General features: G+C 43.3%; 1 protein-coding gene across 1 annotated transcript in view; it reads left to right on the forward strand.

Moving 5' to 3' along the window:
* The first annotated feature begins 2,923 nt into the window (after positions 1 to 2,923).
* Positions 2,924 to 18,533, forward strand: part of LOC118778522 (electrogenic sodium bicarbonate cotransporter 4-like) — a 29,570-nt gene continuing 13,960 nt past the window's right edge. Inside the window, exons 1-7 of the mRNA XM_036530077.1 lie at positions 2,924 to 2,990; positions 5,502 to 5,729; positions 11,776 to 11,905; positions 13,114 to 13,274; positions 14,601 to 14,750; positions 15,386 to 15,481; positions 15,977 to 16,032. Coding sequence (XP_036385970.1) covers positions 2,924 to 2,990; positions 5,502 to 5,729; positions 11,776 to 11,905; positions 13,114 to 13,274; positions 14,601 to 14,750; positions 15,386 to 15,481; positions 15,977 to 16,032 — 888 coding nt within the window. The remainder of the gene's footprint in view (positions 2,991 to 5,501; positions 5,730 to 11,775; positions 11,906 to 13,113; positions 13,275 to 14,600; positions 14,751 to 15,385; positions 15,482 to 15,976; positions 16,033 to 18,533) is intronic.

Here is an 18,533-nt window from a genome sequence, read left to right on the forward strand (position 1 = left end):
GTGTGTGTGTGTGTGTGGATGCATGCAGTGTGTGGTGAGTTTGTGGTGTCTTTTTGTCTGTGGTGTGTCTTTGTGTTTGGGTGTGTGTATGTGTGCATGGGCACACTTATCACTGTGTGTGTCTGTGGTGTGTCTGTTTGTGTCTCTGTTTGTGTGTGTCTGTGTCTGCGTGTGTCCGTGCTAGCCTGCCTGTGTGTTTGTGTGTGTGTGTCAGTGTGTGTGTGTGTGCTCTAGCCTGCCTGTGTGTATGTGTGTGTGTGTGTGTCAGTGTGTGTGTGTCCGTGTGTGTCTGTGTGTGTCCATGGGTGTGTGTGGCTGTTGGGCTGTATTGCTCCAAGTCATAGCAGCTTTCCAGGCCGATCGATGGCGCTGTCAGTCCTGATCACCAGTTGATGATGGGTTGCCCAGTGGGTGTGAAGGACAGCCATAATTACACCATCAGGATACAGAAGGGCTAACAAGACCCAAGAGAGCACTGTCCTCAGAACAGCTGCATCCACAGCAGTCTCTCTCCGCCTCTGACCAGAGCTCCCCCCTGTGTGGTTGCACTTAAGCTCTCTATTCATTCTTTTTGATATGGTGCTTAATTGAGCACACTTTGAGTCATTTGTAAAATTAACCAGATGCTGAAAGTGTATTTGTGCTCACAGAAATGTACAAAAGTATTTAATGCACAGGAAGGACATTACTTTCTATTTTTTCTATTATTTCTATTAATTTCTGCCCCTTAAGTACATTAATAATACAGACAGGTATTCAGCCTCATTAAGAGTAATTAGTTATTCACTAGAGACAAGAACAATTCATTTAGGAACTAATAAAGCTTAACAAAAAAGGTGGTCTAAATTTGCTCAAGGGGCAGATATTATAAAATCATATGCTGAATACACAATCAGAAAATCACACCTCAGCAATCCATTTTTCGCAAGAATAACTATGATGGTGGCAGATGAAGGTCAGAATTCAGTTCAAAAGCTCCACCTAATTGTATTATATGAACACATTGGAACAAAATCTACTATACACAACAGGTCTTGAGGAATAGGACCGAGAACTGCTGCTGTAGAGCGGTCCTGATTTCATCGAGATCTGTTCTGGCATTAATGATGTTTATCATTTGTGATACACTGTTATCACGAGGGAGACAGCTAAATTGTCATCATCTTTGTGAGTTGTCATTGTTTGCCTTGGCTATGTACAAGTGCACACTGTCTGATCACCGAGTTCACTAACACACGTTACTCAAACTGTCCTTTCTTTTAATGTGATATGGCAGTTTGTTCAGTGCAATTTTGTGCAACATGTGATCGTAATCTTGTACAGAGCAGATAAACCCAGTGTACTCACTGTAACCGCACTTACTTGCAGTGACAGATTGTGTGAGTAAGTTGTAGACTGTAGCTCAGCACAGTTGTCATTTGCAGTAGCTAATGCAGTTCAGTTTGAAAGTATAAACAGAAGACTTCTTTTTATTCTGCTGGGGGGGATTATGGGTAATGCCCACAGTGTGCTGTTCAGCTGTTGCTAAATGATATGAGGATCATGACAGGTTACCTATGAGGGGTGATTCGGCAGGGGTAGGCTCCTCTCCTGTTTTAATTACATTGCTCTATTGAGTTTCTTTCCCACCCCGTTATTTCACTATTGATCCATGGCGGAAGCTGGTCCACGTGCGGTTCGATCAGCACAGCGTGTCACATGTGTCCCTGCTAGGGCTGGCCCGATTTGCTGTGACCATAGCTCTGTTGCCATGCCATTGTTCCTCCTTTTCTTTGATTTTTATTATCGCTTTTATTACTGTTATCACACTATAATCAGACCCATTACATTACATTATATTACATTCGCTTAGCAGGTGCTCTTATCCACAGCGACTTACAGCACAAAAGAACAGAAGCTTATCCTTTCAAGTTGAATGAACAACAGTGTCAAACCAGGCTAACAACACTCCCGAACAAGTGAGTGTGAGCATGTCACTATTCAAGGCTTGCTACAAGTTAACTTGTGCAATCTGACTAGGCAAGGGAAGCCAAGTACACTATCATACATCAGTCACTAGAATCCAAAATGAATTCACGCAATGTTTATTTAACATTTCTTTGTCAGTCCAACTTGAGGACAATTTTTCAATCCAGGCGTTAGACTCTGTGTAAGCTGCCAGAAAATAGGGAACATATGGGAACGCTCCGTACCCCAGAAAACACCCCAACAAAACAAATGAAAGCTGTATTTTGTTCGATTTCTACCTTTGCTTTCTACCTCCTTGGGGCAGTTTGAAAAGTTGCTGCACAGAAGTCTCCCCATGTTTTAATGAACACTGAGAAACTGCACAAAGGCTGGCAATTGATCCAAAGCTGAGATGTTATAAATACCTGATTCTCTGGTGGTGATGAGTAACTTGTCTAGTAACTCTGGTGGAGTGGAATGGATGTAAGGGGGGACTATTTGCACAGCTGACCAACATTTTCAGGTTGCTGGCTGATTTATAAGCAAAACCTTACTGAATCACATATGATTTCATTGCTTGATAATTGGTACGTGGTAAGTGCCCTTATCATAGCAGACTTTTTGCGCAATATCTCGTTATGGATTCGGATATTTACTGCAAGTTTTTTTGGATATTTACTGCAGGATATTTACTGCAGTTCATATATAGAGCTTTGTTCAAGGTTAGCGTATAGCAATAGTGTCCTGACCTGGGTTTGAACCCTCTGGTCCTGCTCCTAAACTCCTACTCCACACAGCTGCCCCATGTGCAGCGAATCATCAGAATGGCAAAAGAAAACTGGGGACAGAGAACAGTCTATTTTCCAAATTCGTTTAGTGTTGTTGTTATTTGTTGTATGTTGTTTCATTATCTTTTTTTATACCCTGCGTCTGCCACTTCTTTCATCTGTGTCTGTCTGTCTTCCACTCTCCCAGGATGGATCATGATGGGATGGGAGGCAGGGGAATGGGGACTACTCGTCGGCACTACGAGGAGGAGGAAGGTGAGTGGTCGGTCAGACAGGAGGGTGACGTTAGGGGCCCAGGACAGAGCTTTAGACCTCTGGCTGATCTGATGGCTGGAGTGTTGACCAGGCTGGATCTGTGATGGGCCTGTGATACAATGATGAGAAATGTGTTGTGGTGTCATACTGTGGTAATGCTGAGAATTTGGGGTAGTAGATTTATAATATAGGTATAGGGGTATTAAATGAGAGTGTCTCTGCGTTGGGGGATGCTGCAGTGAGTATCGATGCTGACATGGTTCTGAGGGTGCAGTACAGACTTACAATGCAAACTGCAGACTAACTGCAATTATAGTCTTTGACTGGACTAAAAGTGCTTACAGTGTTGATTATGGGTACAATATAGAGTGTTGTAGGCACTGGGGGGATTGTAAAGTAGCAGTCCTGATAAGCATAAGAGATGGGGTACTAGGTAGTATTGCTGAAAATGCTGCCATAGAGGTTTGAAGGCTGATGAAATACAGAACAGAGGGGTAGGGTTTTTTGTTGGTACTGTTGTGCATGTAGCTGTATTATATGCTCTTGGGCACCTTTACGTACTCTGTGTAATTTACTGTGGATAAGATTGCCTGCCAGATGAATGTATGTATAAATGGTATTGGGGTCCAGATAGGGCTTGCGAGTGTCAGTGTTAGACCGAGACACTGTGCAATGTGGTCTGGGACACATTGTTCCCAATAAATATGTATCAGAGGTGCTGTAGCAGATGGATTCTGCTGCAGGCAATGAGTACAGTGTGGGATGTGGGACATGATGTCACCTTATCAGGAGGTTCATACCCATGGCTGTCTGGGGGGGGGGGGGGCGGTGGCGGCATGAAATTAAATTGAAAAGACTATGTGGAAAGCATAATATTAGACTGACTATGTTACAAGGAGTAGAGTGCATAGAGGATTCGAGGCTCAGGAGGTTTGGTTCAAAAAGTAAGCTCTCTTTACTGCAGACTCGCAGAATACAAATGGCTTGGGCAACTGTGCACACACACGCAAGGCATGGCAACTCAAAACCGAGCAAAGAAAGGAACAAAGGGCAGAACTTCAATTACAGAACCCAGGTGCAAATAATAAGTCATCAACACTGGTGCATGAATGCATGAACTAAATGAGACATACAGAACACAATAGAATTATGTGGCCATCTGGTGGCAAACCCAGGAAGTAGCACCTGCTTTCCTGACAGACTATGTGACTGTGTAGATTTTGCTCCAGTTTTATCTTATTAACTTTATTCTTATTACAATGTATGGTAGTAGTAACAAAAATAGCAGTAGTAGTGGTAGTCTTAAAGGTAGTAGTAGTGATAGTATTATTAGTATCATTGTTACTCATTAATCGCTTAGCAGACACTAATATCTAGTGAAACATGCTTGGCTTACATTTAGTTAATTAATTAATTAGTTTATTTGATTTAATACATTACTCATATATATTTTTATATATTGTGGATATTATATTATATGTATTTTTCCTGAAGCAATTCAGGTAAAGCACCTTTCTCAAGGGTTCAACAGCAGCGCTGTATTTCAGAATCCATAATATGAAATGAAGTGTTATTTTGTATTAGCGGCACCAACACTGCCACATCATTTAACTAGCTAAATGTAGGTATAAGAAAGGTATAAGAAAATTATTCTGATTCAGTCTGACTTTATGGCAGTCTGTAAACACGGGTCTAGCATGCATCATGACATCCTCCCACTTGTTTGTCATTAAACTTAGCCCAGTATGCTATAGTGAGTCATGTGTAGGCATGTCTACCATATTGATTTGTTCTCTGGTGGTAGAATGGGATTGTGGAAATTCCGTCACTCAGTGATATAGATTCCAACTCTCAGCCTGTATGAAAAATTTAAAAAATGCAAATCTATGGTAAATTATGAATATTTTTTGAATCATGCAATGTGTTAAAATATAAGCAATATAATTCTAACAATGTCAAATATGCTGCATATATTACCAAATACATCAACTATTTCCATTTTGATACAGACATGATGTCATGCGGATGTTACAGAATGTACATTTGTGGGTTTTCAGTCAGGAGGCTGCAGAATTTAATTTTGTACACTTTTGTTCTACTGTGAGCAACCAAATTAATTTCACAAATATTCATTTCATCAATTTCACAAATTAATCCATTTGTAGAAATGGATTAAATGTAATGTGTAAGGTCTATAAATGTACAGGAAAAAATGTTCTTTCAAACCTAAATAATACAATCATCTAATATGTAGAGTGCATTTGGCCATTTCCTTCAGATTTTAGATTATAATTCTTAATATATGTCACCTTTTGGAAGGGTGAACTCTCATCTAAGTTGTGCCAGCAATGGAGCAAGAAAGGAGGTTGCCGTTATCTCTTGTTACTGCCCCTGAACACTATGTGATTAATACAGCGCGTGGAAAAAAAGTTGTTTTTGACGGTAGGCTACAGAAAAATAGGAACAGCAACAACCTCCCTATGCTGCCGTTCACCCTTCCTCTTCCCACAGAGCATCACTCTATCTACATTGGCGTGCCCGTGCCGCGGAGCTACAGACGCAAGCGCCGCCGCCGCAGGTCCGAGTCTGGGCGGGACGGCAGCGACGTGGACCGCGAAAGGCGCCACGAATCCCACAGACACGAGCACCACGACAGAGACGAGAGGGGCAGGTATGACCCGGACGATGGAGGACTGGACCCACAGGACAGGAACGCTCCTCTGGATGTCAACTGCACAAGTGAGCAGCATTGAGCTCTGAGACTGCTCTCTCTCTTTCCCTTTCTCTCTGTCTCTTACCCTTGCTGTTTCTGTTTTTCTCTCCCTCTGTTTCTGTCTCTCGGTTTGTCTCCCTCTTTCTTTCTCTTTCTTTCTTACACACACACACACACACACACACACACACACACACACACACACACACACACACACACACACGCACGCACACACACAGGCATCCAAACTCATACACACATAGATAATAACATGATGAATTACACATGCAGGGAGTAGATAAAGGGAGTAATGAATTCAAAGAAAAATTAAGTTTTTGAGCAATCCAAGCACCACTGTAGCCCTAGGGTTGTCCAAGCACCTGATAACCTAAGGTTATCAGCAACATGCATTTTATTATAGCACACCACCGGGAAATGCAGCATTGAGCAATTTGTGAATAAGGCTTCACAACAAAGTTGGTTCCCAGCATGGCTGGAATTATGCTCCACAAGTGCCTGGGCATTCAGAAGGCTATAAGCCGCTTATGTCTGAGGAACGTCAAAAACCCAGGTCAAACCAGCCGCGATTTAAGGCCTTAGCTCTGCACACCCACCCCATTCACCTCACACATAGTATATACTTCAGTATGCTCTTGCTTTTTTCAAGCACCATTTTTGTACATGCATAAAGTGGCCATTAACATGCACCTGTCTTTCCCAAGAAACATGGTGTTTGGCAAGGTTAATGTGATTTTAGAGTTCTTGCTCTGTGGCTTTATGAATGCTTCTTTTCCACAAAAGTCATAAAAACTGTAATGATAATAATTTATTGTTATCCGAAATTTGCAGTAGCATTTGTGGAGATAGTAGTAACAGTGGTAGCATTACTACCAGCAACAGCAGTAGTAGAGGTTGTAGCAGCAGCACTAATCCTTACTTATTGGTTTGAATTGCAAAATCACTCAGTGGATCATGTTGTATGGTGGAGGGAGGGCAGAAGAAGGGGTGTTGAAGAAAGGAGGAGTGGAAGAATGGAGAGAAGGAGGGAGAGGGGAAGGAGGTAAATAGCGTGGTGGCAAGTCAGTGTTTGTTAGTCCTCTTAGTTACACTCAAAAGTGGACAGCTTTGCCCAGGCTGTGATCTCCTGCGCAGAACTGAGAACGAAACAGTGCTCTGCAGGGCACAGCAAAGTGCAGCACCTGAAAGAACGGAGCAAACAAGTGCAGAACAGAACAGAACAGAATGGAAGAGGACCTGAGAGTGACACGACACCCCAAGACTGCCCCACGCCTGAGAGTGAGAAATTGAGGAAATCTGAAGTCCAACACATTCCACGACATTTCAGAAACAAAAAGACAACGACTGGAGAAGGGAGCAGCCGAGCAGGGGTGAAACAACAGGACTGGTGACCGAAAAGCCGAAAAGGGAAAGCAGAGAAAACGGAAAGGAAGGAGAGAAGACAGGGAGCGAAGGAAACGTGGATACAAAACAGTAAGGAAGGGAGGAAAGGAAAGAGAAGGAAGAGGAGAAGAGCACAGTGGCCTCTGACTGCACCTGTCTCCCTGCAAGTCCTCATCTCCTCCCTCTTCCCCTGGCTTGGATCTTAAGGGGGTTTAGGGTTTAAAGAGGAACAGAGTCACCCCTCCAGCGGCAGGGAGGATGAAGGGCTCCACTCACTCTTTCTCCTTTGAGCGAGGGTCCCACAGCACTTTGTCAGGCAGCCAAACAGGTACAACACCAGACGGAGAGAGTTGGACAGAGACTGTGTCTGACTGCCTTCCTGTCTACTTATCCACCAGCTTTTGTGTCTGTGCCCAGTTGTGTTCCTGCATGTCTATCTGTCTGACTGCTTTCCCGTCTGTCTCCTTGAATCTATGTCTGTGTGAATTTCTGTCTGTTTCTGCCTTTCTGCCTAGCTGCTGGTGTTTTGAGTCTGTGCCTGATTGGCATAACTATGTGTAAGTGTGTCGGCCTCTTCCATTGTTTTTCTCTGTCTTATGTCTTATCTCTGCCCAAGTGTTTGTGCCAATCTGTGTTCTAGTGTTAGACAGTACAGTATACCTGTTCTTTAATTTGTACATATACCAGAAGAAGACATTAAATTTTGATCTTGAATATTATTGCCTGTCACACCGGATTTACCCTCTGTATGGTGGGGATCTACTACAATTTTTTAAAAATCTGTTCTCTTTTAATGGTTTCTGATATTTTGTGCTGAAATTAAGCAATAGTTAGAGAGCAAAAGCTGCCCCATACTCAGCACAGGCATAGTTGAGTTATGTCAGATGAATTTGCATGATTTTAAGTACTGAAATCATTTGCTGATTGTTTCATATGCTCTGTCAGCATATGATCTCCAGTAGACTCTAGAGATTCTGATGCACAGCAGATCCCAGGGTGATGAGACAAGCCGATGCATTTGCATTACATTACATTACATTACATCACATTACATGCATTTAACAGATCTTATCCAGAGCGACTTACATCACAATAGAACATAAGTGTATCCATTCAATTTAAATGAGCAACAGTGTCAGACCAGGCTAACAACACTCCCAGACCAGTGAGTGTGAACATAACACTATTCAAGCCTTCCCACAAGTTAACTTGTGCACTCTGACAAAAGCCAAGTATGCTATGATACAACAGTCCCTAGAACACAAATTCATTATGCATTATAATACTACACATAAAATTAACATCAAATGCAAGAAGTAGCAGGTGTTAGGGGGTGGGGATAGAGGTGGAACCGAGATGCAGTCTGAAGAGGTGGGTCTTCAGTCTGCGTCAGAAGATGGCCAGTGATTCCATTGTCCTAACCCCTGTGGGGAGTTCATTCTATCAGTGATGGACCAGTACAGACAGGGATTGTCTGCCTTATAGGCAATTGAAGTGACTTAGTAGTAGCTTTAACTGACACCTATTAATACACCAAGGTAAATGCATAATAGCAATAGTCTTTTTTCCAGCTGGCTTCCAATCAGGTTTCTGTTCTTTCAGGATGAAATAACTACATCCCTCTTCTCCTCATGAGCTGCAGGAGCTGTCTCGGGTCAGGAGAAATGTAAACGAACTCCTTCATCCTTGACTGAGGATTGGCTGAGGGGTTTGCTGCCTCAGCGCACTCTAAAGAGTGCCCTTTTCTACCAGCGCTCCGTGTCCTCTTCTCTGCGTGACATCCTCTTGGCATTTCCCGAGCATTGAAACAACGCACCCTATGACAATGTTTTCAGTTTTGAGATTTAAAAAACGACACGGGGTAATATACCGTGAGCCCAAACGTGAGAGGGAGTCTTTGCTGTGCGCTGCAGGCGGCAGCAGTTTGTCTGTGCAATAGCGTTCGGATCAGAGGGATTAGAAAGCATTTTATGGCCGGAAAGACATCCACGTGCTAATAATCTCATGCCTCGGAGAGCAGTTTGAAGGGAACGCGAGAGTGGAAAATCGTCTTTTTCAAACCAAAATAAATTTGGGGCAGCTTCTGTGCTTCCCGAAAAATCGCGCGCCATAAACATACGCACACTACATTTACTGATATGTGTAATGAACCCAGTTCAGAGAGCGAACGCGGTTCCATTGAGTTGGCGCTGCCTCGCGACTGAATTTTCTAAATGGTGAGCGCAGCGGTGCGCCAAATAGAGGAAAGTCTGTATTAACTAAGCAAACGAGGTCAAGACAGTTCATTCTTAATCATTCACAAAGAGCCACACTTGCTCTGTTTGCCCGTGTCCACCTTGTTTATGACTATCTCCTTCTTGTACTATGATCTATAACTGACTTAATTGACTTGACACTCAGATTTGCACCTTTTAATGCCTATCATTATTTTACTGCAGAATTCAGTAGATGTTAATGTCAAAGGGACTGTTAAATGGGAGGAACTGAAATTGGCCAGAGTAAATCAATGTGAGTTCAGAGTGTGGATCAAGGGAATCAATACTGATCACGCAAATTAATTAAACAAGGCTAATTTTAAAGAATATTTATCGTGGAGAGTGGCAATAAATGCAAGTGTCTGAACCAAAGTAACCTGTGACGTTGGTTTCAACAACAGGTCAACATTGCCTCTATGAATATGGCAATAATTCGGAAACCCCCTGTTGCATAAACACCCAGCTCATTTCCTAGGCTCATTATTGTACAAAACTATTTGGCCAAAACTCAGTTCTTTGTGAAATCAGGAACATTTTGTTTTGAAAGAAATCTCCCCCTGGCACTCAGAATTGAAGAGATGGGTTGGGAGTTTGACCCTGAGATTGACTGGCATCTTTTCACCTAAAACCATCTTAAGCCAAAGAAGTTACAATAAGCTCTGACCGTGAAAAAAACATTTACCTTTGAGCCCAGCAGGATTCTGTAAAGTTTTATTTTAAAGGGATGGTGGCACTGACTTATGATGCTTTAAAAATGACCGTGGGGAAACAATGTTGCACACAGCAAAGCACTAATTGGCAGAACTACTGCTTCACACTGACCAGTGGCATCGTTAGGTCCAATCATTTGGGGTTAAAGCCGCGAATATTTTAAGCATAGCCCTGAATATTTTCGTCCTGAAAAAGGAGGTGTTTATAGCAAAACAACAGACAGTGTAACAGCGCGGAACTTGACTTGCAGTGTCCAAAGGTGTGATAATATTTATTCATTATAAAGGTATATATATAACCTCCCCAACCTACCGATGCTGATCTCCCTTCAAAAAGAAAAAAGACAAGCCCCAGGCAAACCTGACTTAGCCTCGGATCTTTTCAATAGCTAGAAACGCCCCTGACATTGACCATTGAAAAACTGCATTTATTCATTATATGTTGATTATGTAAATTGACATGTCTCTGCTTGTGAGATGAACAATATGAGAGAAAGCACCTAAGGAAAACACCTGAATACACCTGACACCTATTATTGATTGCTACCAATTTTCTCACAAGCGGCACATTTTAGAAAAATAAAAGTACAACTACTTGGCAGGAGTTCTTTGTTACCCCTGCCCAAATGCCTGCCATATTTACAGAGCAGTCCCACAGAGCACCGATCACCCTCTGGCATCCTCCCCACTGCTTTGACTCAAAGAAACTGCCATAACTGCTATAACTATTGCATTGGTTAATCACACGCCTGCATTAAAATGACAATTATGCATATCTATTGCATAGGCATGTTGTTATGTTTCACATTTTTCAGTATGTTTTTGATTCTCAGGGTTTGTGGGTGGGTAAGCATGTCCGACAGTGTGGACTTTTCCATCAGAGGTGATCGTGGGTGACTAGGATGACACAGGATGAGGTGTTGTGTGGGGTCGCGGAGTTCAGGGTTGAACTCTGTCAGCTGGAAAAGCGTGTCCCGCAGAGCCACTGTGGGAGTGCTGGCTGTGGCCTGCTGATCGTTACAGGGCGTGAGAGTGGGGAGTGAGACAATATCGGCACCCCCGGGCTCAGAGTAACATGGAGGGGCTGGTTCCATTATCAGCTGCAAATGATCAGGAAAACAGGATAACAGCTGCAGCTAAGGACACACATATGCACAAACACACACATGTGTGTGCACACACACGCATATACACACGCGCGCACACACACGCATATACACACGCGCGCACACACATACACACACACACACACATCAACGCACACACATGCACGCATATACACTCACACATATTCACACATATACACATAAACACAAATGCATAAACACACACATGCACACCTGCATAAGGTCATAGAAAAACAACTGCTTAAAGTCATAGGCAAACAGAATGTGAGCTAACCAGACAAATGGCCTGCAGGGATAGATGATTATGTAAATGTTTATACCTTTGGCCCTCCCATGTGTTGTGGAAATCATTCTGTGTGGCGACATTTTTGACAAGTCCATAAAGGACTTTGAGTGGATACTTCCCTGAAGAATTCTGTCACATAAAGTGAGGCACAGGAAGAAAAATGACTCACTCTTTGTATCTGCTATTATGCCAGATTACACACCTGATACCTTTATGGCTGTTCCATGCATGTATGCAATACAGGTTTCATTGGGTATGTAATCTGACTGTCTGTGTTGGACTCCATTTCCCAGTGTCCCCAGCAGCAGAGCGTTTGCGTTATATCCTGGGTGATGAAGAAGATGTTCCAACCCCGACCATCTTCACGGAGATGGACACACTTCAGCATGAGGGTGATGAGTTGGAGTGGAAGGAGTCTGCCAGGTAACAGGATGTTCTTTCTCTCTTTCTGTCTGATTCTCTCTCTCTCTCTCTCTCTCTCTCTCTCTCTCTCTATCTCTCTCTCTCACACACACACACACACACACACACACACACACACACACACATACACACACACACACACACACACATACACACATATACACACATGCACACTCACACACATGGACATAAAATATGCATACACACACACCTAGACAAATCCAGATGTGCACACACATTCACTCACACGTGTATACACACTCACAAAGAGACACACTTTTTCTTAAAAGGCTTTAATACATTGTGTTTCATTATAGCACAGCAATGATTTATTTAATCAAGACATGGCTTTAGAGGGAAAAAGACCTGAATTAAGATACACGTGTCTGTCTTAATGGGTACATCATGTGAGGAAAATGTCTCTCGATGAGTAAACATCAGAGAATTTATCTCAAAACATTCTCATTTTAAAATCAATAATCATGTAATGAGATTTTTTTCTGTGTGTGGGGGAGGAGCCATGCCCTGTGTCAGGGCTGGGGTTAATACAGTAGCTCCCCATGGAAGGACCTTCATTAGTTGGGGATTTTAGAAGGATGAGATGTGTGCTTTTGAAGATGTGTTTTATTAGGCAGGCATTACTGCTCTGGTATTTTGGACGAGAGCCAGAATCGCTCAGACTGAAACACAGTGGCTAGGCTCATCCAGTACTTCACCTGCTCTATATAGATTATGGTTATAAATGTGACTTCTGCTCCATGTAATCAACCACCTACGCCACACACTCCACTCCCTACTCTATATACTCTTCCCCTATTCCATATAGTGAAATCTTACTCCATTACTCTGCTCATATGCTGAATACGCTACCCTTACTATATATACTATACTCCCACTCCATGTACTGAATCCCTACTCCATATACTGTACTCTTAGTCCATGTACACAACCACTGCTGTATATGCTTTACACACACTGCATATAATCATCTCCTCACTGCATGTATTGCAGCACTGATCCATTGAAGCTACACCCTAATTACTATACTCAACCCCTACCCTAGGAAATTTACCCCTACTCCAGATACTTTACCCCTACTCTATGTACTCTACTGCTTCTGTTTATGCCTTATCTCTGCTCAGTTTAGTGTTTATCCATCTCTCTCTGATCCCTGCTGTCACTCTGTTTCCGCCCTTCTTCCTCCACAGGTGGGTGAAGTTTGAGGAGAAGGTGGAGGAAGGTGGGGAGCGGTGGAGCAAGCCACATGTCTCCACCCTGTCCTTGCACAGCCTGTTTGAGCTGCGCACCTGCTTACAGACCGGTGCCATCATACTGGACCTGGAGGGCTACTCCCTGCCCCAGATTGTGGGTGAGTCACACTGGAAGGCTCCTTCCTGTTCAAGATTGTGGGTGAATCGGAGTACTTACTTCTGGTCCCAGACTGCAGGTCAAGTAATTCAGAGTTGAGGGCTGCTTTCTGCCCCAGGTTGTGGGGAGTCACTCCGTAGGGCTACTTCTTGTCCTAGATTGTGAGTAGGTAACACTGGAGGGCTACAGTCTGTCCCAGAATGTGTGTAGGGATACTTTCTCTGTTGTGGGTGAACTGCAATGTAGGGTCACTTTCTTCTCCTGATTGCAGTGTTTGAATGTAGTTATGAACATAAGAGGTGCTCATGAGGACTGAACGACCATCAAAAGTGACTGAACTATCTCTGCATTAAAATCTGGATTAGAGCACTCAGGTTTTCAGTCTGAGTGTGTGTGTTTGTGTGTGTGTGTGTGTGACTAGGAAAAAGAAATGGTTGTTCATTCATGGTTGTTCAACAACCATGCCATGGTTGTTTGACTTAAATTAAAGGAGGTGCAAATGTTTTGATCCTTTTAAATGGACAATTCCCTTCAGCCCATTTGTATTTTTTTTGCCTTTGCCTTGTTGTCTTGGGATTGTTGTCCCATGCTACAAAATTGAACAGATCCTGATCGTTTCACCATGTGGACAGGATTACTCATTCTCCATGACTGCACACAGAGCATCTAAAGATCAAGTAAACCGCGAAGCGTCCGCATGGTTTTACATGCTCATCATTATGCACCAATTTTCAAAATGGATTTTGTTCTCTAGGTTTTTTTTTTAGCTTCGTCCTCAAAGCTTGTGTGATCTGCAATTACAGGACAATTTACCTCTTGAACCTCACATGCGGTGTCTTTTTAATGATTAATTGATCAAATTGCCTGTAATTGCTTCAATTGTTGACCTTGTTCAGCAATTAAATGCTCTTTTTTGACACAAGGAAAATTAATTAGGAGAGAGGCAATTACCTGCCAATGGGAATGGATGAATGAGTTAATTGAAATGCTTTTTGATCAAGCAAAAATACACATTAAGAGCGATGATCAGTGCAAAGATAAGATTTGTGCCTTCGCAATCTGCAACAGTCAAGCTGCCACTGGTGTTTATCACCCAATCACTACCACCACCTCTTTTCAGTGTGATCTTGTGATTCATCATCCATGACTCCATCATCCATGGGGTCTGTTTAAGAATCTGAAAGTGGTTTGCTGGTTGCAGGGGCGTGTGTGTGTGTGTGTGTGTGTGTGTGTGTGTGTGTGTGTGTGTGTGTGTGTGTGGATGACTATGGGAACATGAGTATGGGTTTGAGCTCTGATAGATTGTTGCATGAACCCCCCCCCCCAGATGAGATTGTGGAGCGGCAGGTGGAGGAGGGTCTCATCAGTCCTGATCTGAGAGACAAGATCAGCTACGTCCTGCTGCGAAAGCACCGGCACCAGACCAAGAAGCCCATCCATCGCTCCCTGGCTGACATCGGGAAGTCATCCTCCTCGGGTGAGTGTCTGTCCGTCCATACATATGTCCATCTGTTCACTGTGCGCCTGAGTGGTTTGTCTTCCTACTCTCTGCTGCCGGTCTGCCTTCTTCCCTCTCACTCCCACCAGTCTCAAACTGGAACAAACTCTCTGGAGGAGGGGTCAGCTGAATTACTGTGGAGTGACTGGCACTCTGGCATTAAGGGGCATTAATAATGTCCCATCCCTCCGCACCTTTGAAGGCAAGCCATCATTCGGCTGGGCCAGGATGTTGTGATTTTAACCGAATCAAACAGGTCTTCATCTAATTATCCTTTCTCACTCTCTCCACACGCTTGCTTCTCCTCTTCTCTCAACCCTTTCTTTTCCTCTCTGACTGTTATATTTTCTCTTTCTCTCTAAATGTACCTGTATTTGCCCTTCCATTTGTTTTCCTTTTCTGCATTTACTTTCTTTCTTATTTCTCTCTATATACATTTCATTCTTTTTCTGTGTATTGCCTCTCTATTTTTGCCCATCACCTTCTTCTTCCTCCCATTTCTCCTGCTCTCTCTTCCTTATCCTCCCTCTCTCTCCTTCTCTCTCTCTCTCTCCCTCTCTCTCTCTCTCTCTCTCTTTCTCTCTCCCTCTCTTTCTCTTCCCTTCCTCTCTCAGGACGCAGTCCTGCGCGCTGCCCCCCTACAGGGGCCGGCTTCCATCGCTCCACAGAGGATCTGCGCATGAAGCAGGCGGGCAGCTATGGCCGTCTGCGTGAGTGATGTTTCTCAGTTTCTCTCTCAGCTCTGTCTGCCTGCTTCTCTGTCTCTCTTTCGTGCACTCTCTCTCCACCTCTCTCACTGTCTCTCTTACTTTTTCTCTCTCTCTTCATTGCTTCTCTTCTTTATCTCTTCTTGTCTTTATCACTCTACCCCTTTTCTTCTGAGAGATTTGTATGATTAATCTATAAAGAACAAAGGATCACAAGTAACTTTATATTTTTTCATGATTGTTATATCATGTTGTGCCCCCCACTCTTAGTTTTTTTGCCAAATCACCTCATAAGGAAATTAGTGTTTATTATATGAATGTATAAATGTGCTAATAAATGATATGTATAATGAATGTATAAAGAATGTAATGTATTGTAGTGAAGAGAATATTCTACTGTCTAGCCAAGAGTGAAAAACTTGCGCAACTGTAACCGAGAGCTTGATTTTATGTTTCAGAATATTTGAAAAGATTAATGTACATGTTGCTACATTTCAGATCATGCCCAAAGCAGGAGTATGAATGATATTTCAGACACACCCAGCACAGACCAGGTAACACACACCAATCATGTTTCTCCTCTTATTGTATGTGTATATGTGGGTGTGCGTGTGTGTGTGTGTGTGTGCGCGTGCGCGTGTGTGTGTGAGTATATGAGAGTGATGTGAGAGAATGTGTTGATTTTACCCAAGTCCTGCATTAACTTCATTAACAGCCGGTGTGATTGAGGTGGCTTTTCAGACTCTGGGTATTTGGTAACAGTGGGGGCTTGTCTGTCTTCATCACGGAACAAAGGGTTTGAGCTTTATCCACCTCCACCCGTGTGATGGTGTCTCTGGGGAGCTGCTGTGTAGAGTAAGAATGTGTGTATGAGTGTGTGTGTGTCTGTGCGTGTATGTGTCTGTGTGTGTGTGTGCGTGCATGTGTTTTTGCGAGGGGATGAAGTTGTACAGAATTTGAAGGGGGCTTATAATCCCTTTCAATGAGAAGAAAAGTTATTACTGTAAGCTTGTGTTATTCCCCCCCCACCCCCATGTTGTTTGGATTGTTCCACCCTAAATAAAAACACAAAGCAGGGCAATGAAAAAAGAGGAAATAATAAGGTAAGTCACTTGCTTTTTCTTTCGAGATATGCCAAGGTATTAGCCAGTCAGATTTGGCTGTTCAGGGCTCAATGGGAGTCGCCGGGTGGGTTTGACTTTGTACGCCCCCAGAGGAGTTACTGCGTGCGTGTTGGTGCCCCCTCGACAAAGCCCCTCTGTTTCTGAACTTCAAAGCTCTGCCGATTGCCCCCTCTCCCCGCGCAGCCAGGTTGTGTTGTGAGTCAAGTTTAATGAGTTCCGCCCCACAACCCCCCCCCCCCCCCCCCCCCACACACACACACACACACACAAATACAAAAAAAGACACCTACTGCTTCCTTTCATCTGCCCCCACCCACTGCCCAATGCTAACAGACAGGACTGCACCAGGGAACTGCACACCAGCTGCCTGCAAAGGTATTAAGCAAGGGGGTCATGAAGGGTGATGTTGTTAACCACTTTCTCCCTGCTGGAAACTCTCATTCTGGAGACCCTCCCCCTTCACCTCCCAGTTCAGTGACAGACTCAGCCTCAAAGAGGTCTACATTAGCGGAACGAGTCAGTCAGTGTATCTCTTGACCCCAGGCCCCAGACACACACGCCGCCTCGAACGTAGTCTCATCTCAGACAAAGAGGAACATTGAGAACACTTGCGGCGTATCTCTTTCGAGCCTTCATGCCTGGGCACGCCACAAACAGACACACACATACCGCACACACACAGCTGTGTATATGTCTATCAGCCTGCTACTGGTTGAGGGGGATTTCAGAGAGCCTGGAAAAAAAGCACAAAAGAACAGGGTCAGCACCCGAGGAAACAATGCTTGTTTATTCGCATTTGAGGCAGAAATAAACTGACTTTGAAAGCAGCATTAAAAGATTAGGAGGTGATTTTGACCTAAGCACTGACCATTCCCCATTCACGTGCTGTCAGGGGGAGTTTCAGAGTGCTTTATGATAATGCTGATGGCTTTGACGCACAAAGTTGATTAGCCAGGCAGTGATGGAGACGCAGTCAGAACTGTAGCAGCAGGGTACAAAAGTCATTTTAAGAGACTGTAGCACTTTAACTTGCCGCTGTGGTTATCCATTAAGTATTTGAATTGTTACTTGGATTTTCTTGCTGTAAGTATGCTCTGAGAGAGCATGAATTATATGGCTGCTAAAGGCAGAAAATGAAAGCATTGGAAATAAAAACTGAACAAAATGCAGTTCACAAATTTTTGTGGAAACACATTAATTATTTTTAAGAGATGGTGGCTAATCAAAACTAATTGGCAAAACTACATGGTAACCAAACCTGATTTCATTGTAGTTTGAGCCAAAAGTACAACTTCCACAACTGATAATTGATCAATATGATCCAATACAATAATCATGCTGTTACAATTATTGTGGTACCACTTTAAAACTATAATGTGTAGGTTGGTGTGTGTGTGTGTTGGTGTGTGTATGCATGAAGGAGTGTGTGCATGTGTGTATGTGCATGCATGCGTGCGTGCGTGCATGTGTGTGTGAGTGCCTTGGGGCGTGAATATTGAGCTGCCTGCAGAAAGCACGTGTCCATGGCCATGTGCCCCCTCATCGCATGCAGACAGAATGGGTTTGACACTGATACACAGTGTTCTAATAAAGAAAAACCACTTCACTCTGTGAGCCTTATCCCCAGGGCTTCAGGCAAATGTTATGCTGTGGTCATTGTTACAGCTGCAGGGGTGTCCTGGGTAATACTTGATGATATTGCTATTGTTTGGGTCCAAGCCCAAACTCAGCATAAACTGTATAAAAATATTTCTTAAATGGTTTCCGAAATGGTTCTTAATTACAATGTAATGTCCTTATAAATACACTGTAATTACACAGTTAATTCTAATGCTGTAATGTTTGACCAATTGGGGAACCAATACAACAAACTGCATGCAATCACCACCTCTGTTGAATGTTGTGTGTTGGAAAGAGACAATCAAAATGGT

Source organism: Megalops cyprinoides, chromosome 5 (genome assembly GCF_013368585.1).
Source record: "Megalops cyprinoides isolate fMegCyp1 chromosome 5, fMegCyp1.pri, whole genome shotgun sequence".
In the NCBI taxonomy this organism is placed as follows: domain Eukaryota; kingdom Metazoa; phylum Chordata; class Actinopteri; order Elopiformes; family Megalopidae; genus Megalops; species Megalops cyprinoides.